The following is a 27,763-nucleotide window of genomic DNA, read 5'->3' as shown; positions in this document are numbered from 1 at the left end:
CCGTGCCTCTGGCCCTGATTAAACGCTGGAATGTTTGGATATGCTCGTCATATCCGTCATATGCTCTTTCAGGAAGTTATCAATTGAACACATTACACACATACTTTATTTCCCCGCGGCATGTGTCTGGTTCACATACTCTCTGCTGCCGAAGATTATTCCCATAACTAATAATCAGAATGGGACTATCAATGACAGAGTCCTGCACTCTGAAGCGAAGCTGAGTGTGTGTCAGGCTGAAGTTTGGCGAGATGCGGCTCTACGGTCTCCTGCTACTCTCTCTTTCCTTCTGGACGTCTCATGCAGTGTTCAAAATACCTTTAAAGATATTTGCTGGGAACTTCAACGCGTCTGCACAGCTGGACCTCCGGCCTCTGAGACGGGATGAAGGCGCCGCGGAGAGCGGACTGTCCCTGGCTTCAGATCCGGCCGGGATTGTCAACTTTCTGGACATGATCGATAATTTAAAAGGAGACTCTGGCAGGGGGTATTACATGCAGATGGTCATTGGGACTCCTGGACAAACGGTATGCACACACATGTTGAAATCATAATGTTTTCCTTCATACTTGAAGTAGCTAGTACAGTTACAAAACTTTCCCAAAACCCTGCGGCATCTGTAAACTTTTACTAGATTCGCCATTAATTGTTGATCGCAGCCTCTTTAAAAGTATTACTCGAAAGTATGTGGACATTTAAGTCTCAAGAACAACTGAATGTCATTGAATTAGTTAACCCAACCATTAGTTGTTTGAAAGAAAGCTACACTAGCACACTTTAAAAAGTTTCACAACAAAAAGTTTCACAACATTTTACATATTCTGTTCAAAAAGTGTTTAGACACTTTCTGTTTGTCAAACACTAGTGTAAAATACACTCTAACCGCCGGGTTTTAACATTTTTAACCCAACTTGGGTTGTTTTTAACCCAGTGGTTGGGTTAAATGTTTGCCTAACATGCCGGACAGTTTTATTTAACCCAACTATTGTTTAAAAATGACTATATGTCTGGCTTAAAATGAACACAAAATTCATTTATTAAACACATTAATAAATGTTAATTTTCATCATATTTTGGGTTCATTATAAGCAAGCAATACAGTCATTTTTAAACAATAGTTGAGTTAAATAAAACTATCCAGCAGGTTGAGCAAACATTTAACCCAACTTGGGTTATTTTTTAACCCAGCACTTTTTAGAGTACAATTAAACAATAAACATTTATTAAAATGCTTATTAATAATTGTTCACCTTTTGATTATTATTGTTGCCTCTAGTAATTATGTGTCTGATTTTTAATTTCCAACCTATTTTGGGTTCATTTTAAGCCAGACATATAGTCATTTTTAAACAATAGTTGAGTTTAATAAAACTGTCTAGCATGATGGGCAAACATTTAACCCAACCACTGGGTTTGTCCATTTTCAACCCAATTTGTTTTGTTTTTAACCCTGCATTTTTTTAGAGTGAAGTTGTGATGTGGTTACTATCCTAAGACCTGTGTGAATTTGAGAGGAAATTACATCATGCATCCATTTAAAAACAGCTTTGGACCTGTTAGAAGACAGTGCAAACGAAAAGCTGAAGAAAGCAAAGTTACAGTATTTCTGAGAAAATCACTAATCTAATGAAATGACGTTCAGATATTTGTAGGCCACTATACTACATGTGTACATTCAACAGTTTGCCCTCCACAGTCTTGTTCAAAACTGATCTCTGATCAGCTCTTACCGTGCTTCAAAAACATGAGGTTAGATGGGTCCTACAGGCCAGGCTGATCTCAGAGCAGTGTTTCAGCCGTTAAGAGCAAATCAGTTCAAGAAGCATGTGATGTGAAAGTCTCTATGAGATGCCTTGGGCGCAGGAGGGAGACCAAAGAGCCCTTGATCTTTGTGCTGAGAATATGTAAGAGCCAGCTCACATGGGTTCACATGACAGCGGGCCCCTCCATGAGAGCAGCTGACTCAGATTAGGGCCTGAAGCTGATGTGTGTGTCCACTTGTCTGTACAGGCTTTATGGCCAGTTGTCTGTTTCTCTTTCTTATCAAATATTGCTGCAAATCTCCAAGTGTTTGATTAATATTACATGTGTAGATGGTAGAAGGTTTTACGTGGATCTTATTGATCGGACTGAGCCTCTCACAGCCTCGTTTTCTAACCTGATTATTCAGTACATTTGATTCTTTGCTAAATGATAATGTATTTTGAAATGTGAAAACCGGCCAAAATTTGGATAGTAATGTGATTCATTTGTTTCGATATGATTCATAATTAAAGCATACACACGTAAATGGAGCGACAACTGCATGGATCTGTTCCAGAAATGAGCAGAATGATCGGCACAACTAAAAGTAAAGTACTGTGCTTTGGACTAAAATTAACACTTACATGAGACATTGATTGTTGTAGTGATTTATAATCAGTAACTAGATTTCTACATTATCTGATGCAAATGTGAACAGAAATTAGAATAAAAATTCTAGTTTCTAGATATGCCGCTAGTTAAGTTACATACTTCAAGGGTTAGTTCACCCAAAAATGAAAATTCAGTCATTAATTACTCACCCTCATGTCGTTCCACACCCGTAAGACCTTCGTTCATCTTCAGAACACAAATTAAGATATTTTTGATGAAATCCGATGGCTTCGTGAGGCCTGCATAGCCTAGGGTGACCATATGTGCCATTTTCCCAGGACGCGTCCTGTCCGGGATTTCTAAATTGCCTAAAATGGCTTGAGCCCTTGCCTCCTTAATCGTGAAAGTGGTCATATCGATGTGCCCCCTGAACGCAATTTCTGTGCAAGCCACTGTTCTTACTGACAGTCTTCATGCAATGCATTAAAATGTTGTCGTATTTGCAATGATTTGACCGTTCTCTGTAGACCGATTGGTCGATTATGTATAATGCACGCTATTGGTAAAATAATTTTTTAATCATTACCTTCCGCAAATATGAAAACAAAACCAAAACTACATTTTATGCAACTTAGAAATCCTGGACAGGACGTGTCCTGGGAAAATGGCACATATGGTCACCCTAGTATAGCCAGCAATGACATTTCCTCTCTCAAGATCCATAAAGGTACTAAAAACATATTTAAATCAGTTCATGTGAGTACAGTGGTTCAATATTAATATTATAAAGCGACGAGAATATTTTTGGTGCGCCAAAAAAAACAAAATAACAACTTATAGTGATGGCCGATTTCAAAACAGCGTTATGAATTAGCGTTATGAATCAGTGTGTCGAATCAGCTGTTCGGAGCGCCAAAGTCAATCATGATTCGACACAAAAGATTCATAACGCTCCGAAGCTTCCTGAAGCAGTGTTTTGAAATCGAAATTTGAATTTTTTTTTTTGGCGCTCCAAAAATATTCTCATCACTTTATAATATTAATATTGAACCACTGTACTCACATGAACTGATTTAAATATGTTTTTAGTACATTAATGGATCTTGAGAGAGCAAATGTCATTGCTAGCTATGCAGGCCTCACTGAGCCATCGGATTTCAACAAAAATATCTTAATTTGTGCTCTGAAGATTAATGAAGGTCTTACAGGTGTGGAACGGCATGAGGGTGAGTAATTAATGACAGTATTTTAATTTTTGGGTGAACTAACCCTTTAAGCTATAATCATTATTTTAAAAAAAACATATTAAACATTTTAAAATGTATTTTTTAAGGTAGTAAAGTGTTTTTAAAATATCACAAATTATTAATTCAGAAATATCATTACTAGGTGTGTGATGAGATCTCGCAAGATTAAAATGTGATGAGATTTCTCGTCGAGGTGAAAAGCTGTCTCGAGATATTGCCATTACATTTACATTACACCTCCACTGATGTTTTGCTTTTTATAGAAATAAAAAAACAACTAAATTTTATTCTAACAGTCGCTTCAATAGAAGTTACACTAAATGACATTTTGCATATTTCATGTTATATAGTTCAATTATTATTTTGAGAAGAGAATTATTGACCTTTTTTTTGTCTGCTTGTTGGTCGACTTTGATTTGGCATTTTTCAAATATTAACACGCAAACACAGTTTGGTTAAAATATTTTTCATGAAATAATAATGAAAGATAATGCAAAAAAACAATTTTTCATGTTATCATGATGCCCTCCAAAAATATCAAAATATATTTTGATTTAGGTTTGTCGAAATCCCTAAGAATAAAGAGTTCAACCACAACACCACTACTTAAATTATTTTTAAAAACTGATGCATCAAATGTTCATCGTCATGCAGAAGCATTTTTACATCCCTACTATAACCGTAATTGCATTCCACTCCCTTTAGAAAATCAGGCTTGCCTGTAAGTGATCATGAATCCTTCACATAGCGTGTCTCTCTGGAAATATTGTAATGAAATCTCCGGTGTCATTGAACATCATGTTTATTCTCTCATCTCATCACAAACGAGTGAGTAAGGTGAACTGCGAGAGGCCAGGATCTTCCCGCATCCTCTGCGAATATGTAATTAAGGGTACTCATGTTAATTGAGGCGCTCTTTCTAAACGAGCCACTAATTGCGGAATCTGTCGTATGTGCGGAGGCGTCGGACTGGAGTGGCTCACATCTGCTAATTGGTACAAACAGGTAGCAGATGCGTTCCCAGTGACAGAGCGCCTGCCAATTAGCTAAGCCACCTCGATAGGGGTGATTAGATCCCGCTTCAGCAGTAGAGGAGCCATGGGAGCGAAGAGAGGAGGAGTGCAGGGAACGGAAAGCGCAGGGAAGGGGCCGGATTCCTGGAACCAGCCGGAGTATGTGTGTGCCAGCCAGGGCCCTGCTGCGGACAGACTTCATGTTTACTGAAAGAAGCCGGTAGTCATGACTGAAGCATGGCTGGACAGTAGCCAAAGTGAGGAACTTGTCCTTAATGTATCCTCCAGAATTATTAGTGGCAAGGCCAGCACCGCTGTTACTACTGAATGTGGTCTTTTATTATATTTGTTGTTTCCCATCTCCACAGAAGAATGTGATTGTGACCGAGGAGGAGGCACGTGATTGAAACGGTTGAACTTTGTGCTGTTTGCCTGAAAATGTGTCCTTAATAATCGTCTTGAGTTAAAGCCGGCAAGGAATGAGGAATTAGACACAATAATGATCAGGTTTCTGCTTACTTAGAAAGGTCTAGTAAAACAATGTGACGATTGAATTTCTTTCACACCCTGCACAAACAGAAGCTGTGCTCGGAAAAACAAACACATTCTATTTCTGAAATACTTTACGAAGCAGATACAGATGCTTGTTCTTATAAGTTTACTTACTCGTGTGAATAACCATGATACAGTATTTAGGGTAAGATGGGGAAAGATGCCCCTCTTACAGTGCTCATCAAATTTATTAGACCAACAAATAACCAAAAAACTTTATTCACTTATAGGGATTAGTGTCAAAAGCGTGACATTTTTAACATTTAAATACCGACTTGGTGTGACGCTTTGAGCGTTGTTGAGCAGATTTGTGAAAACCTCTGATTGGCCGTTGTGTTCACGCGCTCTCTGTGATTTGCTACAATGATCAACATTTCAAAAACATGCTGTAAATAGACGTCACATCAGTGAAGCTCTTCAGCAAGCACTTTGACAGATACACACGGGAGCGTTCGAAAGCAGGCATCTATCAGCAGACTGCTTTCAAATGCTCCTGCTCCCACTTTCAAAATGCTTTCAAATTCAAACGCTCCCGTGTGTTGATCATTGTAGCCAATCACAGACATATCTGTTGAAGGTGCCGTAGAACGTGTTTTCAAAAGATGTAATATAAGTCTAAAGTGTCCCCTGAATGTGTCTGTGAAGTTTCAGCTCAAAATACCCCAAAGATTTTTTTGTATTAATTTTTTTTTTAGCTGCCTATTTTGGGGCATCATTAAATATGCGCCGATTCAGTGCGTGGCCCCTTTAAATTCTCGTGCTCCCCGCCCCCAGAGCTTGCGACTGCCTTAAACAGCATAAACAAAGTTCACACAGCTAATATAACCCTCAAAATGGATCTTTACAAAGTGTTCGTCATGCAGCATGTCTAATCGCGTAAGTACAGTGTTTATTTGGATATTTACATTTGATTCTGAATGAGTTTGATAGTGCTCCGTGGCTAAAGCTAACATTACACACTGTTGGAGAGATTTATAAAGAATGAAGTTGTGTTTATGAATTATACAGACTGCAAGTGTTGAAAATAGTGACGGCTCTTGTCTCCGTGAAAACGATGGTAACTTTAACCACATTTAACAGTACATTAGCAACATGCTAACGAAACATTTAGAAAGACAATTTACAAATATCACTAAAAATATCATGTTATCATGGATCATGTCAGTTATTATCGCTCCATCTGCCATTTTTCGCTGTTGTTCTTGCTTGCTTACCTAGTCTGATGATTCAGCTGTGCACAGATCTGGACGTTAATACTGGCTGCCCTTGTCTAATGCCTTGAACATGAGCTGGCATATGCAAATATTGGGGGCGTACATATTAATGAGCCCGACTGTTACGTAACAGTCAGTGTTATGTTGAGATTCGCCTGTTCTTCGGAGGTCTTTTAAACAAATGAGATTTATATAAGAAGGAGGAAACAATGGAGTTTGAAACTCACTGTATGTCATTTCCATGTACTGAACTCTTGTTATTTAACTATGCCAAGGTAAATTCAATTTTTAATTCTAGGGCACCTTTGATGCTTTTAAAACTTCGATACCAAGTCGGTACTTTGACAACAGTAAATAACCAAAAAACCCCTGATATATTTTTTATTTTGAATTCCCTCCTTTGGCCTTGGTAACAGTTTGCATTCTTGCTGGCATAGTTTTTGTGTACTTTCCCACAGTCTCTGTTGTTACTGACTTCCAAAGTTGTTAGTAGTTGTTCCCAAAGACTTGTGCAATCTATCTTCGAATCCATTAAATCCCAACAATAATTATATTTTATAGCATTAGAAACATTACTGTGACTAAAGAGCTTAAACACACTGCTGTGGATTAACAGAAACATAAAAAAAGATTCTGGTAATCACCAATAGTTTAGGGCAGCTGTGGCACAAACCTTACACTGGGTGGTGGTCGAATAAATTTAAACGCTATCCACCTATTTTTATGCACATTTTTGGGATATCGCCCAAAAAAAAAAAAAAAAAAAAAACACTGGATGGAATCACCAAGATGCGGATAAATTCTAGAAATGCGTATAAAAAATTGAGCTCACTGTATAAAGCCACAATATCAACTTTATCAATGCAGTGTTTAATTACTTAAAAAATAGGCCTACAATGTTTTTTTTTTTTTTTTAATTTCCTGAAAAGTAGTAGTTTTGAGGTTTCCAACCAACACTAATATGTCGTGGGCTTTGAGGGGGCCCAAATATTTATTTTGCCTATGTCACAATATGAGGTAAATCTAGACCTGGTTATGCAGTGTGCATAGTGTGGAAATTTCCTGTTACTGTATGCATAGTATAACTGGATTATTAGTATAACTCATTATTTGCTCTGATTGCAAAGAGTTAAGATATTTTATGCAAAGTAGGAACAAGTCGAACACACCTAATGTTTGATTTTTTTATATTTTTTTTGCATACTATGTATTACTATCTAAACGCAGTAGACACTTGGCAGTAAGCAGTACGATAGCATTCCACTCAAACATAGCCGGGGCCTTTCACCCTCCCTTTTTCTCCTCCTTAGAATAGATATAAAAATCATTACTTAATAACAACTCAAGATTTTCCATAATGTTTAATTCAAACACGGCATTAAAATGCATTCATAGGTTTAAGAGTTTAAGTGTTTTTAAATGAAGCTGTTAGGATCAGTGCAGTGGAGCAGATCTGTGTGTATATTATGATGGCGTTAACGATGAGGAATGCCCATAATGGCCTCTTTGGCAACTGGGTGAGATGGCACAGCTCTGTTATCTCATTAGTTCCCCCTCGTTGAACCAGCGCTCCAACAACATTATTCCAACTGCCGTGACCGCCTCGCAAGCGCCTGGCAAACAGAAACATATGTGTGGAGAGGCTAAATTGGAGGGCTCTGTGCCAGCAGGGTTTGATGCTTTTTAGATGGTTGATATTTAAGCCTAAAAATATATATTTGATATAAACCAAAACAATACAATATAGTTGTTTGTACATAAAAATGTATCCCCCCCTCACTCAACAGTAATCAATGCTACTTCACCAATAGACCATATAAAATATCCTAAATACCTGAACTGGAGCACGTCACAAAAATGAAACGAAACTGGTGTATACTTGCCCCAGTCACGATAAGAAATAAGTTTAAATGAACCAATTCAAATTGAAATCAAAGATTCTCTGATTATGTAATCCATATGAAACCAACAAGAGGTACAGAGATAATCAATCTGCTCAAACGGAGATGTTTGTTATGTGTATGAGCGCTTCCCAATGAGGAAAGGACAAGGCATTAATACATAATTAAATGTAAATCGCTCTGAATTACAGCGTAAAATTGGGGTAAAATATTCCTTTGTCGAAATGTTCCGATATTGTTTCATTAAAGTTCATAATTATTCTTTGAACGTTACTTTAACAGCTGAATGAAATAACACCCCCATTCTATTAAAAATAAATAAAAAAGGAATCATCCCAGACTCATTTCTCATCTAGTCTACTAAAATCAAACGTTATTGTTTGAAAACCATTCTGATTTATAATATGATATACATCTGATTTATAAGTTTATGCATATATATATATATATATATATATATATATATATATATATATATATATATATATATATATATATATATATATATATATATATATATATATATATATATATATATATATATTATCAGATACTCTTATAATGTTAATTCTGATCAACTGCTGAAATGTTTTGTACTTGGTGACATCAGTTCAATTTCATTTTCTTTTTTAGGATTATCAATTAATTAAAACTTTGATCAAATTAATTGTGTGATTATACTAATTAATCAAACTAATAATTATTGCCTTGTATCAATATTTGCTGAGAAAGGCTCCCAAATGAAGATAATTCAAAGACACTGCATTATTGTGGCTAACTACTAAGATTTATATACAATGGACCTCCTACTGTAAAAAAAGTCTACACACCCCTGATAAAACCCCTGGTTTTTGTAATGTAAAAAAAAGAAAACTAAGATAAAACTTATCAGAACTTTTGCACCTTAAATGTGAAGATTACAACCTATGCAAAGCCACTGAAAACCAGTCACACATTTCAGAGAAAAAAAAAAGATAAAACCTTAAAATAGCCTAACTGCATAAGTGTGCAAATCCTTTAGTAAATTAGTTTTGTGGCTGTTTTCAGAATTAACTAATCAAGCTCCTGTGAAAGTACTCACCTGTTTTCACCTGAACTGACTCTAACTCAAAATAAACCACAGCTGTTATATTTTTCTGACATCTTCTTGGTTGTATGGGCAATAAAGAGCATAGGAAGCATCAATGGGATCTCATTGTTGAAAGGTATCGCTCAGGTGAGGCATTTGATATACCATGAAACACAATCAGTCAGCAACAAATGCAGAAAGTATGACACAACAGTGATTATCAAGAACAGGGTGTCCCTCTAAATCTGATGAGAAGACAAAGAGAACACTGGTCAGAGAGGCTGTCAAGAGCCCTACAGCAACGTTACAAGAGTTACAGCTCTTTCTGGCTAGTACTGGTTGCACTTTACATGTGACAACTATCTCTGTATTCTCTCCAAACCCTGCTAAACTTTGCAAAAATATATATCCACTTTCCCAAAACAATGTGGAAAAATTATTTTCTGGGCTTTAGTGAAGGTGGAGGGAATCATTTGATTTTGGCACAGAACCTTCTGGCATCTGGTAGAAAACTGTAAATGAAGAGAACTTTGATCTTTCAGCATCACAGTGATCCAAAATACATCTGAATCAACAAAAGTATGGCTTCAGCAAAGATTAATGTTGTGGGATAGCCCAGCCAGAGCCCAGACCTGAATCCTATAGAAAATCTGTGGGGGAACCTGAATAGATGGCCTCACAATTTAACAGATCTGGAGCATTTTTGCAAAGAAGAGTGGGAAAATCTGATAGACTCCTATCCAAACTGATTGAGTGCTGTAATAAAGTCAAAGGGTGCTTCAACTAAGTATGAGTTCATGGGTGTGTACACTTATGCAGTTAGTTATTCCAAGTTTTTAATTGTAAATGTATTTTTTATCTAAAATGTGTCACTTTGGTTTTCAGTTTTCTAATTTTCATATTAAACACACAATTTTTGATATGATTTATGTTAGGGGTGTGGTTTATGATTTATGTTAGGGGTGAGGGGTGTGTAGACTTTTTATATCCACTGTAGATGTGCAAAAAGTGGCTTTATATTGTTTTATTTACATCTAATTAATGGGTTTGGTTATTTCAGTCATTTCTCTGAGGACAAATCTTAATGCTACGCCATACAGTGGTATTCTAGAGAACTGTGTGCCTTCCACTGTGTTGCAACTGCTTGAGAAGGGCCTTTTTTTCATTCCAGCATGGCAATAATCCTGTGAACCACCCACAGGAATCATATTCCTAGGAAAGTAGTCCTACTACAAAAACAAACTTTACAGCTCAACAGTTCTTAACAAAAGAAGAACTAGACATTTCTGCTTAACAAAAAAACCTTCTAGCACTTGCCTCCTAGACTTACATTAAAGTACATTACAGTTAATGTGTTTTTTGTTGTTTTTTTACTTATACGTTTACTTTTATGCATTTTGGCAGACACATTTATCCAAAGTGACTTGCACTGCATTCAAGATAAACATTTACATTTGATCAGTTCTTTACTAGCTGGGTGATGATGTTTATTTTCTATGGAAATCAAGAGCATGTCACAGATGATCATCTGAAATGCCACTATTACCAAGTAATGAATAAAAAAAATGAGTGACGGTAATAAACATCATTGTGTTCTGTCTTTGCAGCTGAACATCCTGGTTGATACTGGAAGCAGCAACTTTGCTGTAGCTGCAGCAGCACATCCTTACATCACACACTACTATAACAGAGCACTGTAAGATCACATCCCTACATCACACTATAACAGAGCACTGTAAGATCACATCCCTACATCACACTACTATAACAGAGCACTGTAAGATCACATCCCTACATCACACTACTGTAACAGAACACTGTAAGATCACATCCCTACATCACACTACTATAACAGAGCACTGTAAGATCACATCCCTACATCACACTATAACAGAGCACTGTAAGATCACATCCCTACATCACACACTGCTATAACAGAACACTGTAAGATCACATCCCTACATCACACTACTGTAACAGAGCACTGTAAGATCACATCCCTACATCACACTACTGTAACAGAGCACTGTAAGATCACATCCCTACATCACACTACTGTAACAGAACACTGTAAGATCACATCCCTACATCACACTACTATAACAGAGCACTGTAAGATCACATCCCTACATCACACTATAACAGAGCACTGTAAGATCACATCCCTACATCACACTATAACAGAGCACTGTAAGATCACATCCCTACATCACACTACTGTAACAGAGCACTGTAAGATCACATCCCTACATCACACTATAACAGAGCACTGTAAGATCACATCCCTACATCACACACTGCTATAACAGAACACTGTAAGATCACATCCCTACATCACACTACTGTAACAGAGCACTGTAAGATCACATCCCTACATCACACTACTGTAACAGAGCACTGTAAGATCACATCCCTACATCACACTACTGTAACAGAGCACTGTAAGATCACATCCCTACATCACACTATAACAGAGCACTGTAAGATCACATCCCTACATCACACACTACTATAACAGTGCACTGTAAGATCACATCCCTACATCACACACTCCTACAACAGAGCACTGTAAGATCACATCCCTACATCACACACTGCTATAACAGAACACTGTAAGATCACATCCCTACATCACACTACTGTAACAGAACACTGTAAGATCACATCCCTACATCACACTACTATAACAGAGCACTGTAAGATCACATCCCTACATCACACTATAACAGAGCACTGTAAGATCACATCCCTACATCACACTATAACAGAGCACTGTAAGATCACATCCCTACATCACACTACTGTAACAGAGCACTGTAAGATCACATCCCTACATCACACTATAACAGAGCACTGTAAGATCACATCCCTACATCACACACTGCTATAACAGAACACTGTAAGATCACATCCCTACATCACACTACTGTAACAGAGCACTGTAAGATCACATCCCTACATCACACTACTGTAACAGAGCACTGTAAGATCACATCCCTACATCACACTACTGTAACAGAGCACTGTAAGATCACATCCCTACATCACACACTACTATAACAGTGCACTGTAAGATCACATCCTTACATCACACACTACTATAACAGAGCACTGTAAGATCACATCCCTACATCATACTATAACAGAGCACTGTAAGATCACATCCCTACATCACACTACTATAACAGAGCACTGTAAGATCACATCCCTACATCACACTACTGTAACAGAACACTGTAAGATCACATCCCTACATCACACTACTATAACAGAGCACTGTAAGATCACATCCCTACATCACACTATAACAGAGCACTGTAAGATCACATCCCTACATCACACTATAACAGAGCACTGTAAGATCACATCCCTACATCACACTACTGTAACAGAGCACTGTAAGATCACATCCCTACATCACACTATAACAGAGCACTGTAAGATCACATCCCTACATCACACTATAACAGAGCACTGTAAGATCACATCCCTACATCACACACTGCTATAACAGAACACTGTAAGATCACATCCCTACATCACACTACTGTAACAGAGCACTGTAAGATCACATCCCTACATCACACTACTGTAACAGAGCACTGTAAGATCACATCCCTACATCACACTACTGTAACAGAGCACTGTAAGATCACATCCCTACATCACACTATAACAGAGCACTGTAAGATCACATCCCTACATCACACACTACTATAACAGTGCACTGTAAGATCACATCCCTACATCACACACTCCTACAACAGAGCACTGTAAGATCACATCCCTACATCACACACTGCTATAACAGAACACTGTAAGATCACATCCCTACATCACACTACTGTAACAGAACACTGTAAGATCACATCCCTACATCACACTACTATAACAGAGCACTGTAAGATCACATCCCTACATCACACTATAACAGAGCACTGTAAGATCACATCCCTACATCACACTATAACAGAGCACTGTAAGATCACATCCCTACATCACACTACTGTAACAGAGCACTGTAAGATCACATCCCTACATCACACTATAACAGAGCACTGTAAGATCACATCCCTACATCACACACTGCTATAACAGAACACTGTAAGATCACATCCCTACATCACACTACTGTAACAGAGCACTGTAAGATCACATCCCTACATCACACTACTGTAACAGAGCACTGTAAGATCACATCCCTACATCACACACTACTATAACAGAGCACTGTAAGATCACATACCTACATCACACACTACTATAACAGAGCACTGTAAGATCACATCCCTACATCACACACTCCTACAACAGAGCACTGTAAGATCACATCCCTACATCACACACTGCTATAACAGAACACTGTAAGATCACATCCCTACATCACACACTGCTATAACAGAACACTGTAAGATCACATCCCTACATCACACACTGCTATAACAGAACACTGTAAGATCACATCCCTACATCACACACTCCTACAACAGAGCACTGTAAGATCACATCCCTACATCACACACTCCTACAACAGAGCACTGTAAGATCACATCCCTACATCACACACTCCTACAACAGAGCACTGTAAGATCACATCCCTACATCACACACTCCTACAACAGAGCACTGTAAGATCACATCCCTACATCACACACTCCTACAACAGTGCACTGTAAGATCACATCCCTACATCACACACTCCTACAACAGTGCACTGTAAGATCACATCCCTACATCACACACTCCTACAACAGAGCACTGTAAGATCACATCCCTACATCACACACTGCTATAACAGAACACTGTAAGATCACATCCCTACATCACACACTCCTACAACAGAGCACTGTAAGATCACATCCCTACATCACACACTCCTACAACAGAGCACTGTAAGATCACATCCCTACATCACACACTGCTATAACAGAACACTGTAAGATCACATCCCTACATCACACTACTATAACAACACTGTAAGATCACATCCCTACATCACACACTCCTACAACAGAGCACTGTAAGATCACATCCCTACATCACACACTGCTATAACAGAACACTGTAAGATCACATCCCTACATCACACACTCCTACAACAGAGCACTGTAAGATCACATCCCTACATCACACACTCCTACAACAGAGCACTGTAAGATCACATCCCTACATCACACACTGCTATAACAGAACACTGTAAGATCACATCCCTACATCACACTACTATAACAACACTGTAAGATCACATCCCTACATCACACTATAACAGAGCACTGTAAGATCACATCCCTACATCACACACTCCTATAACAGAGCACTGTAAGATCACATCCCTACATCACACACTGCTATAACAGAACACTGTAAGATCACATCCCTACATCACACACTGCTATAACAGAACACTGTAAGATCACATCCCTACATCACACACTGCTATAACAGAATACTGTAAGATCACATCCCTACATCACACTATAACAGAGCACTGTAAGATCACATCCCTACATCAGACTGCTATAACAGAATACTGTAAGATCACATCCCTACATCACAGACTGCTATAACAGAATACTGTAAGATCACATCCCTACATCACACACTGCTATAACAGAATACTGTAAGATCACATCCCTACATCACACACACTCCTACAACAGAGCACTGTAAGATCACATCCCTACATCACACACTGCTATAACAGAACACTGTAAGATCACATCCCTACATCAGACTGCTATAACAGAATACTGTAAGATCACATCCCTACATCACACACTGCTATAACAGAACACTGTAAGATCACATCCCTACATCACAGACTGCTATAACAGAATACTGTAAGATCACATCCCTACATCACACTATAACAGAGCACTGTAAGATCACATCCCTACATCACACACACTCCTACAACAGAGCACTGTAAGATCACATCCCTACATCACACACTGCTATAACAGAACACTGTAAGATCACATCCCTATATCACACTACTATAACAGAACACTGTAAGATCACATCCCTACATCACACACTACTATAACAGAACACTGTAAGATCACATCCCTACATCACACACTGCTATAACAGAACACTGTAAGATCACATTCCTACATCACACTACTATAACAGAACACTGTAACATCACATCCCTACATCACACACTACTATAACAGAGCACTGTAAGATCACATCCCTACATCACACACTGCTATAACAGAACACTGTAAGATCACATTCCTACATCACACTACTATAACAGAACACTGTAACATCACATCCCTACATCACACACTGCTATAACAGAACACTGTAAGATCACATCCCTATATCACACTACTATAACAGAATACTGTAAGATCACACCCCTACATCACACTATAACAGAGCACTGTAAGATCACATCCCTACATCACACACTACTATAACAGTGCACTGTAAGATCACATCCCTACATCACACACTCCTACAACAGAGCACTGTAAGATCACATCCCTACATCACACACTGCTATAACAGAACACTGTAAGATCACATCCCTACATCACACACTCCTACAACAGAGCACTGTAAGATCACATCCCTACATCACACACTCCTACAACAGAGCACTGTAAGATCACATCCCTACATCACACACTGCTATAACAGAACACTGTAAGATCACATCCCTACATCACACACTCCTACAACAGAGCACTGTAGGATCACATCCCTACATCACACACTCCTACAACAGAGCACTGTAAGATCACATCCCTACATCACACACTGCTATAACAGAACACTGTAAGATCACATCCCTACATCACACTACTATAACAACACTGTAACATCACATCCCTACATCACACACTGCTATAACAGAACACTGTAAGATCACATCCCTATATCACACTACTATAACAGAATACTGTAAGATCACATCCCTACATCACACACTCCTATAACAGAACACTGTAAGATCACATCCCTACATCACACACTCCTACAACAGAGCACTGTAAGATCACATCCCTACATCACACACTGCTATAACAGAACACTGTAAGATCACATCCCTACATCACACACTGCTATAACAGAACACTGTAAGATTACATCCCTACATCACACACTACTATAACAGAATACTGTAAGATCACATCCCTATATCACACTACTATAACAGAATACTGTAAGATCATATCCCTATATCACACTACTATAACAGAGCACTGTAAAATCACATCCCTACATCACACACTGCTATAACAGAACACTGTAAGATCACATCCCTATATCACACTACTATAACATAACACTGTAAGATCACATCCCTACATCACACACTACTATAACAGAGCACTGTAAGATCACATCCCTATATCACACTACTATAACATAACACTGTAAGATCACATCCCTACATCACACACTACTATAACAGAGCACTGTAAGATCACATCCCTATATCACACTACTATAACATAACACTGTAAGATCACATCCCTACATCACACACTACTATAACAGAGCACTGTAAGATCACATCCCTACATCACACACTGATATAACAGAACACTGTAAGATCACATCCCTATATCACACTACTATAACAGAATACTGTAAGATCACATCCCTATATCACACTACTATAACAGAATACTGTAAGATCACATCCCTATATCACACTACTATAACAGAATACTGTAAGATCACATCCCTATATCACACTACTATAACAGAGCACTGTAAGATCACATCCCTATATCACACTACTATAACAGAACACTGTAAGATCACATCCCTATATCACACTACTATAACAGAGCACTGTAAGATCACATCCCTATATCACACTACTATAACAGAATACTGTAAGATCACATCCCTACATCACACACTGCTATAACAGAACACTGTAAGATCACATCCCTATATCACACTACTATAACAGAATACTGTAAGATCACATCCCTATATCACACTACTATAACAGAACACTGTAAGATCACATCCCTATATCACACTACTATAACAGAATACTGTAAGATCACATCCCTATATCACACTACTATAACAGAATACTGTAAGATCACATCCCTACATCACACACTGCTATAACAGAACACTGTAAGATCACATCCCTATATCACACTACTATAACAGAATACTGTAAGATCACATCCCTATATCACACTACTATAACAACACTGTAAGATCACATCCCTATATCACAGACTACTATAACAGAACACTGTAAGATCACATCCCTATATCACACTACTATAACAGAATACTGTAAGATCACATCCCTATATCACACTACTATAACAACACTGTAAGATCACATCCCTACATCACACACTACTATAACAGAGCACTGTAAGATCACATCCCTATATCACACTACTATAACAGAATACTGTAAGATCACATCCCTACATCACACACTGCTATAACAGAACACTGTAAGATCACATCCCTATATCACACTACTATAACAGAATACTGTAAGATCACATCCCTATATCACACTACTATAACAGAACACTGTAAGATCACATCCCTATATCACACTACTATAACAGAACACTGTAAGATCACATCCCTATATCACACTACTATAACAGAATACTGTAAGATCAAAACACACCTCACAACTACATCACACTGTGCATACAGACAAAGTGGTTACACTTTATTTTACAATGGTTATTTGACAGTATTTTACACCCGTAGTTACATTGTAATTACTCAAATAAATGCTGAGTACTATTAACTACATGTACTTACCATTGAGTTACAGTTAGGGTTAGGGTTTGGTTTAGGGTTACTTACTTATTATGCATAATTTACTGTTATTATTATAGTAAGTACATGTAGTAACATGTTACGGACAAAACGTACATTAATTAATTCCAGTTTTTTAATGTATGTCAGTGATATATGTTTGTAAGTTCAGCAGTGCATTAGTGATGTGATCATGTTATGATGGTTTGCTCAGTTCTAGTACATATCAGAGCACTGGGAGAGCAGTTGCAGTAAAATACACACAGGGAGAATGGGACGGAGAACTGGGAACTGACCACATCACCATTCCTCAAGGGCCCAGTGGTACCATCACCATCAACATAGCTGCAATCCTCACCTCAGAAGGCTTCTTCCTGCCTGGAATCAATTGGCAGGGAATTCTTGGACTTGCATATCCTCTACTGGCTCGGGTAAGTCACATGATGGTGTGTTACACAAGTGTTTTGTTGAGAAAAGGTGTGTTATGTTAGGGATGGTTGCAAATGTTTGATTTAGCTCAGCTATGGTTGCCATATAATAAGTTAAATTATGTTGTCACAAAGGTGTGGCTCAGATCATCAAACATCAGTGGTGTTTTGAGTTTGATAATGGTCTAGTGAACACAACAATTAGGTAGGTGTATATTTGCTGTTAAGTGGCATTTTTCCAGATAATAATTGTAAATAGTTTGTTTTAAAGCACCAAATAGTACCATGCTAGTAACAGGTTTTTTGACATACAGGTACCTTGGTATTCTTTGAAGGACCATACAAAAACGGTGGTAAATGATTATGGTTATTAAGTGCCATGGTGTGTACCAATGGCAGATGCTATAATCAAATGCTTCTAATATCATCCCTATACCATAGTATCAAACTTTTTTCAGTATTTGCCCGCTGGAGTTTACTTTTCAATTACATTTTTTACTATTTTCAGAGCATATTTTTGTCCTTGTCATCTATTTTTGTCAGTTAATTCTAAATACTAAACACAAATACTAATTTGTATTTAGACTATTAGTATTATATGATCTGAAAATATTAAGAGCTTCCTTAAATAGGATGCATTTGTCTTTTTCTCCTCTCAGCCCGACCCATCCGTGGAGCCCTTCTTCAACTCTGTTGTGCGGCAGACTGGCATTCCAGATGTGTTTTCTCTCCAGATGTGTGGAGCAGGGGTCTCTGCCAGCACTACAGCTGACCCAGCAGGTGGAAGCCTGGTGTGTACCGAACATCAAGCAGTCTTACAATGGACTGCAAAAATATACGCCTAATCCAAATTAGTATAAAACTAATCCAACTACTTGGAGTGAATTGCTACCATGTGTACCTCAATTTGTTCATGTTAACATGAAAACTATTCAATTTTCATATATTGGATTTCTTAGACCTCAAAAACATAAGTATGTTGGCTATATTTTTCATGGAATATGTTTAAAGTAAGTTATAAAGTTTTTGTTTATAATCAGATCTCAGGATTAGAAAATAAGTTTCAATATTAAGTATCTTTATTCATATTTATTCAGTCACAGAACATTCTATTTCAAAACTCAATTTAAATAAATTAATAAAAAATAAAAGGTACCATAATATAACAAAAAACATTTGTCGCAAGAGCTGTTTTAGTTTTACCAACACTATATAACTTAATTTTCTCTTTTTATTAGCATAATTTGTTATATGTTCCTAATTTAGGGAAAGAAAAGAAGATAACTTATTAATTGTTAAAATGTTGGAAAGCATTTTGAGGTAAGCATCAATATTTTTTAAAATTGGCAAATGACAGAAAAACAGTACAGCTTATTCTGACCGAGACTGTTTAGGTGTATAAAAAATAGGTTGTTACAGATATTGTATTCAAACAAGTAGCAGCAGTGTCTATGGACAATTTGAACAGAGTGGACCAGACTTTGAGCCCATTGTCTACAAAATCAGAGACCCTGATAACAAGACCCTTGATAAAACATTTGAGAACATTATTTTAAGAGGTAAAATGGATTTTAACCATAAGAACTGGTGCTGTAGGTAGCATTCAGGATTCCTGCTCTCATAAATCAGACCCCTTAACACATCTCAAGGACAGATGAGATTGGGTTTCTCAGCGCTACTCAAGAAACATAATAGCTCAGTGCGTCCCTGTGTCTCACACCTCCTTTGCCACGTATAGGACGGCATGTCTCGTTAGTGAGAAGCTAATTAAGCTAAAGAGAGCCCCCTGCTGCCGGCACATTCTGTTAGCAATACGGGAGCGCTGGAAGAAGAGACGGCCACGTGTCCCGCAGACAGGAGCAGATGGGAAGCGCGGTGGGGAGGGGTGTGTCCTGTGTCCACCGCTGAACAACGTCCAAAGCCTTTTGGAAATATTTGACTAGCCTCTTAATTAGATGCTATTTGCAGAAATCATAGCACCAGATCTAGTCAATTTAATTTTTTATTGTCTTCAGTTGGATGCGTTTTGAGAATTTTTTGCTTTATCGGATATTATATTCTGTAATATAAGCTAAGGAAAAATAGATACTGTAGATCCACCATTATATTATTGTTACCTAAAAAAAAAAAGTGAACCTGCTGATTCAGATGATACCAGTTCTGTTTTAAAATAGTTTTTCTCTGTGTAAATGTTTTATTAATTTATAAACAAATACGATTATTTTGTATTGATTTTCATTTATAATTATTTTATTATTTGTGGGTCAATGATGTGACGGTCATTTTTTTTGTCCAAAGGCCTTAATAATAATAAAAAAACAAAGATATGACATCCAGAATATGTAAGGTAGTACAACTAGAACTCTTTTATTGAATCCAAAAGGTTTTAATTATATTTTGCTACATATATATGTATTTTACAGATTTTGAAGTGTGAAAAGGTCCGTCCAAAGGTCAATACAGCCATTTCATTTGTGATTAAGATATCTTAAAATGTAATAAATGTTTTTTTATTCAGATTTTATGATGATTTTATAACATCATATATCAACATAGTGCAATACGGTATTAAAATTAGTAGAAGTCGTTGCTTTGTTATGAGAAAGAATGTCCAGAAAAATGAATTTCCTTAATGTCATTCGGAGTAACTAATATAAAGGCACCATTTTGGATCAAATCATGTGGTCAATATCATGTGACAGGATGTGACATCATTCAGACACATGCAAAGGACCACATGGTCATGAAGCAAAGTAACTAACTCTCTTTTAAAAATTAATGTTTTCACTTGCACATACGCATGTCCCGAAACATTTGGTGCAACCGCTATAAAACTTGGAAAATGTTGTAATATTTCAAAAACTTGTACTAAATATAAAATCTTTGATTGTCCTTTTGCTAGTTAGCTAGATATCGGTCTGATAGCATCGTTTGAAAATATTGTCATTCGCTATAACCAAAAGTGTCATTCGGTAAAACTGAATTTTTGGTTAAACCAAATGACTTTTTTGGTGACAAATTTTGTCCATCTTGTAAAAAATGAGTGTGAAAAAGATTTAAGTTAAGACACTACATACAAAACAATAGATTTTTCAGGCATTGGTCAATTTTGAGATTTTGGGCTATTTTGCTTCCACAACATGTCATCTTTCAGACCAGTGGAAAGAAAACATCCAAAATACACATTTAAGTGTTTATTTTATTACACTTGCAATACAAAACATCTGTCTTGTGGCCTAATGGTTAGAAAGACGGACTTGTAAACCGAAAGTCGTGGGTTTTAGCCTCAGTACCGGCAGGAAGTGTAGGTGGGGGAATGAACAGCCTCTCGTTACCCACAACTGAGGTGTCCTGGAGTAAGGCACCTATCCCCCAATCATTCCCCAGGCGCCACATCAAATGGCTGCCCACTGCTTTGGGTGTTCAATGTGTGTGTGCACTTGATTGGGTGAAATGCAAAGCACAAATTCCAAGTATGGGACACGTCACGTCACACTCACTTTAATTTATATCAAGTGTATCCATTGTTAATATCTTGAATGATTTTTGCTATAAACAAATGAAAAAAATGACATGCTTCAATGTCTTTGTGTTGCGTTTCAGATCATGGGAGGAGTGGAGCCAACCTTGTACCAGGGTTCAGTCTGGTACACACCAGTCCTGGAAGAGTGGTACTATCAAGTGGAAGTCTTGAAGCTTGAAGTTGGAGACCAAAATTTAAACCTAGATTGCAAAGAGGTACATGAGACAGTCTAATCTCCAAAAATAAAGTCAATTCAACCAGAAAATCTAGTCCATGCTTTTAGATGGAGTTAAGGGGGAAAACACAATGATTATTTGAACTTTTGTAAAGTGTTTCCACTGGAATTGCTCAAAGGGTGAGCTGAAATTGTAATTTTAAAGGCTGCCAGTAGAGTAACTACAGCACTCGATGAGATATACGGCAGCGATAAGTATGTAGTGATCTTGTTTATGACTGATCTTTCTCTCCCTTTGGTCGTTTGTTCAGTACAACTCGGATAAAGCCATTGTGGATAGCGGGACGACTCTACTGCGACTTCCCGGAAATGTGTTTAGTGCTGTGATGGAGGCTATTATGCAAACATCATTGGTATGACCTACTGTTTTGGCAAATATTTACCTCAGAAACACAAACTTTTTGTATATATATTCAAATTTTTTAGATTATTCTAAAACGACTCCTCAGTTACACCTGATTGGATGCAATCCTGTTTCTCCTGCTCTCCTAGATTGAGGATTTCTCAGCTGGATTTTTTGACGGCACTAAGCTTGCATGTTGGATGAGAGGAGAATCACCATTGAGGCTTTTTCCGAAACTCTCAATCTACCTCAGAGCAACGAACACCAGCCAGTCCTTCCGCATCACCATCCTCCCACAGGTCAGGACTATCCCTTAGAGCAGCGGTTCCCAAACTTCTTCTGCCGGGCCCTCTTTTTTTATAGAGAAAAAATATTTCCAATGCTATAATATTGTAATCAATACAGTACTAGTATTGATTTTGTTGACACAAGTCGACAAAATCTACAACACTGTTCTGGTGGTTTTTGGATATTTTAATCCTGTCTGACCAGAGCCCTTAGAATCGTCCCTTACTTTGTGGTTTTTGATGTGATGTTGGCATGGTTTCTTTTCATTTTGAGAAAATAATATCATACATACCTCGCAGATCTTCTTTTGACATCAGTTTTTGTCTCTGCAGCTGTACGTCCAGCCGGTCACAGATATCGACGGCACATTGGACTGTTTCCGTTTCGGAATCTCCCCTTCAGCCAACGGATTAGTCATTGGAGCCACTGTGATGGAGGGCTTCTACGTCATCTTTGACCGCGCACAAAAGAGGGTGGGCTTTGCTGTTAGCACATGTGCAGGTAGGTGGGTCACTAGTAGACACAGGGGTCTGGAGACGTGCGCTCAGGTGTGACACAACTGTATTTAGGATGAACTGTCTTCTATAAGACAATTTAACTTAAAGTGTTAAAGAGAAGTAAGGAGAGAGTAGGGCAGGGGTCTAATCTAGAGTGATCTAACGCCCAGTGGGCCATTGAAGTGTTAATAGTTTATCCTTAGACAATCCAGCAGGCAAATCAATTTTCGGTTTCTGTTTGGATTGGCCTTTAATGTTGCTAATTTTAGTCCTTATATTTTTGCTTATATAGAGTGCTGGGATGACATATTTTTGTAGGCCAAAAACCAGAAACAAGTTTGCATTTTAGCACTTCTGGTTCCATTGTCCTGAAGTTGAACACAAGCTCAAAATATTTTCACATTTTATTCAATGACATAATTTACATCAGTAATACCCCCTGTGAATTTTAAACCTTTTACTCGTCTTAAAGGTGCCCTAGAATCAAAAATTGAATTTATCTCGGCATAGTTGAATAACAAGAGTTAAGTACATGGAAATGACATACAGTGAGTCTCAAACTCCATTGTTTCCTCCTTCTTATATAAATCTCATTTGTTTAAAAGACCTCTGAAAAACAGGCGAATCTCAACATAACACCGACTGTTACGTTAGCCGTTAGCCACAGATCACAGCCTCAAACTCATTCAGAATCAAATGTAAACATCCAAATAAATACAATACCCACATAATCCGATGCATGCATGACGAACATTTTGTAAAGATCCATTTGAGGGTTATATTAGCTGTGTGAACTTTGTTTATGCACTGTATTATATTCGAGAGCTCGGGAGGGCAGGGAGCGCAAGGATTTAAAGGGGCCGCAGCCTGAATCGGCGCGTATTTAATGATGCACCAAAATAGGCAGTTAAAAAAAAATTAATAAAAAAAAAAATCTATGGGGTATTTTGAGCTGAAACTTCACAGACACATTCAGGGGACACCTTAGACTTATATTACATCTTGTGAAAGAATGTTCTAGGGCACCTTTAAAAAAAAAGTGGTTGCTAACAAGTGGCTAAATGGGATTACAGAGGTTTTCAGGGACTCTTTCGCCAACATTGAAGGAATTTTCTGTCATTTATGTTATCTGTTATATGGTAGGAGGAACTATTACACATCTTCTGAAAAGAGATAAATGTCATCACACTGAACATGAAAACGAACATCTACTCACTAGTTCACTTTCACAGCCTCACTAGCTATGTTTCCATCCAAAGTTGCAAAATTGGAATATCACATGAAACATTTGTGAATAAATCAGCGTTTCCATCCAGTGAGTCAAAGAGAACTAAATTGTTACTTTCTGATAAACTGGCAGTAAATAACACTAAGAAAAGTAGGAGAAGCCACTGTATAAATTTTGTAATTACTTGCATCTCAGAGTGCACAGACAAAACGCAATAAATGTGTTATTTTGCTTTCGGAAGCCTGTTTGGGAATGCGGTCGAATAAGACAATCCAGGAAGGTCAGTGTACCGAACCACTTTGGCAGCAGACTTTGCTCAGGCACTTCAAAACAACCAAAACAGCGTTTCAGATTCTGTGCAAAAAGATCAGTCCAATGGTTAGTCCAGTTATGCCGTCCCATTACACAAAGTCGTGTGATTTTTATTTTTTTGATGGCCATCAATTTATTCGGCAAATGTGTTTCCATCATAGTTTATGTGCATGTTGTCGTATTGTATAAAAAATGTATCCGACTCAAACGAGCGTGCGGGTTTTTTTATTCACATTTTTAGAATTTGTGCATTCTGACTTTCCCATCCAGCTGTTTTTATGCAATATCCCAAAATGTGCATAGAAATAGGTGGATGGAAACATAGCTATTGTGTTTCATAGTCGTGCTCTTACAAACCGCGATGCAGATCGTACATTTAGATTTTAACTTCTGATGATTGTATATTTAGTCTTAAAAAATTCATTAAAGGTTATAAACATTTATGAAGATTATCATGATGAATAAAACGTGTAAGAATCATAAGCTTTTGTTGGTCACAGAGCTTATTTTCTGCAGTAATCCAAAAGCCAATGAAAAAATCCTATTGGGTTTTTGCCGAGGGAACCAGGGTGATGCGAACTTGTTTTTGTATGTCGGCCTACAAAAATAAATCAAGCAACTTAAAGGATTAGTTCACTTCAGAATTCAAATTTCCTGATAATTTACTCTCCTCCATGTCATCCAAGATGTTCATGTCTTTCTTTCTTCAGTGGAAAAGAAATGAAGGTTTTTGAGGAAAACATTCCAGGATTTTTCTCCATATAGTGGACTTCACTGGGGTTCAACGGGTTGAAGGTCCAAATGTCAGTTTCAGTGCAGCTTCAAAGAGCTCTACATGATCCCAGACGAGGAATAAGAGTCTTATCTAGAGAAACCATCAGCCATTTTCTAAAAAAATAAAAATTATATACTTTTTAACCACAAATGCTCATCTTGCACTGCTCTGTGATGCGCCACACATTACGTAATCATGTTGGAAAGGTCACGCGTGACATGTTCAGTATGTGTGTACTATGCTTTGATAGAGTTTGCTTCACCAAACCCGGTCCTGGTCCGTTCGCCTAAAGTACCAGAGACCAGGGTTAGGAAGCACTGTCCTAGCGTACATATAAAAACAGAAGTACACTTTGGGATTAACTGTTCAAATGGTCCCTGAACACCGCCTGGCTAGTGGCCCTCAGGTGATTTTCATTTGAGTGGTCTAGAGTGCAGCTGTCTTCGTTTTGAATAACCCTCTCCTGTCCTTCAAACAGAAAACGGCGGTGTACCATTTGCAGAGATCGCAGGGCCTTTCCCAGCTGAGGGCGTAACGTCAGACTGCACAAGCGGCGTGTCTCTTAGGGAGCCTATGATGTGGGTGATCGCATACGGTCTGATGGGCATATGTGCGGTGGTTCTGATCATACTCCTCGTCCTGCTCGTCCTGCCCTGCCGATGCCACAGAGACGGCGAGATCACGGACGAGTCCTCGCTGGTGCGGCATCGCATCAAGTGACGTCAGGCGTTGATGGAAGACGAGGAGACACCAACTCAGCAAAGCAGGGCTGAAGGGAACTCGGGGCAGGTAACGGGGGTGAACACGCTGCACTGACATTTGCCCAAGATCACAGATTCCCGTTTGTCTGGGTGGAAGATTTGAACATTTCTTGACACTTGTGGACATTTACGGTAGATTGAACTTTTCAAGCAGGACAAAACTACTGAAGGATGAAGGAATCATGATTATTAATGTGACTTTTATGGTATTATTATAAACAAAAGTGCCAAAATGAGTATCAAGAAAGATTGGAGAAATCAGCATTACCCTATACTTCACTTTAAAGTATGCTGCTCTTTTTTTATTCTTAGTCTTCAATATAATTGTGTCAGTTAAGCTACTGTAAATCAGCAATGGTCTAAATGAGGTTCAAGTACTGTTCACATCTACAGGCTTTCTTGTCCTTTTAGATGCAGTACTTTGAAAGGAACAATTCACCCAAAAATATACTCACTTTTATGTTGATTCAAACGTGTATAATGCAGATGTTCGGCAGGACGTTATGCTGCTCTTTTACGTATAATGACAGTAAGTGGGGAGGGATGCAGTTGAGGTCAAAAATGAAAACCCATGCTATTGTAATGGCTTCAGAAGACTTGTTATGCAGCACACAAGCTGTATGGACTGTTTATAATCTTTTTGTGAGGTAGTCGTGGCCTGTATTCAGGAGCTTTCACAGAAAACGAACCACACACAATTAAATAATAAACCTGGTTTCACTTTCACTGGGCAGAGACCGCAGGAGAGTTCAGCGTGCCGCCATTAAAGGTCACTCAGAATGTATGTCACATAAATATATAAATTTCTTCTTCATGTCTGTGTGATTGGTAGAACGACGTCATTCTCATACCAGCAGAGCAGATTATAATAAAGATTTAAAACGGGGAAACTCTTCTCTAATTTGAGGGTTGTGCCTTTCTTGTGTAAAAACTACCCTTGATTAAAAATGATCTTTTGCCCTAGTTAAGCTGTGACCCCTGAGGGTCATGGGATTGGGTTTATTTAAAATTTAATTGTGTTATTAATTCCCCTAGATTGAAGATTTCTTTCATTTCTGATCAGGATATTTAAGAAAGACTGGCAAAAGAGGACAAAACTGTGTTTTACATGCTGTGTTTTTGTGGTCTGGTATGCTTCTTTGAATTTTATGCTCTGTGTAATTGATTTTGGATTGATATTTTGTTTTCTGATTCTTTAATTGACATGTGCAGTCCTGCCTGGTAAATAAATTGTTAGAATGGAA

General features: G+C 37.9%; 1 protein-coding gene across 1 annotated transcript; it reads left to right on the top strand.

The window, feature by feature from the left end:
- Positions 1-27,763, top strand: bace2 (beta-secretase 2). Its single transcript, XM_048160913.1, has 9 exons — positions 1-527; positions 10,959-11,047; positions 18,344-18,560; positions 19,217-19,348; positions 22,161-22,295; positions 22,567-22,668; positions 22,808-22,957; positions 23,279-23,447; positions 26,237-27,763. The coding sequence occupies exons 1-9, from the start codon at positions 252-254 to the stop codon at positions 26,476-26,478; spliced, it is 1,512 nt and encodes a 503-aa protein (XP_048016870.1). The 5' UTR covers positions 1-251; the 3' UTR covers positions 26,479-27,763.

Source organism: Megalobrama amblycephala, linkage group LG16, assembly GCF_018812025.1.
Source record: "Megalobrama amblycephala isolate DHTTF-2021 linkage group LG16, ASM1881202v1, whole genome shotgun sequence".
Taxonomy (NCBI): Eukaryota; Metazoa; Chordata; class Actinopteri; order Cypriniformes; family Xenocyprididae; genus Megalobrama; species Megalobrama amblycephala.
This window is presented reverse-complemented; position numbering and strand designations above follow the sequence as displayed.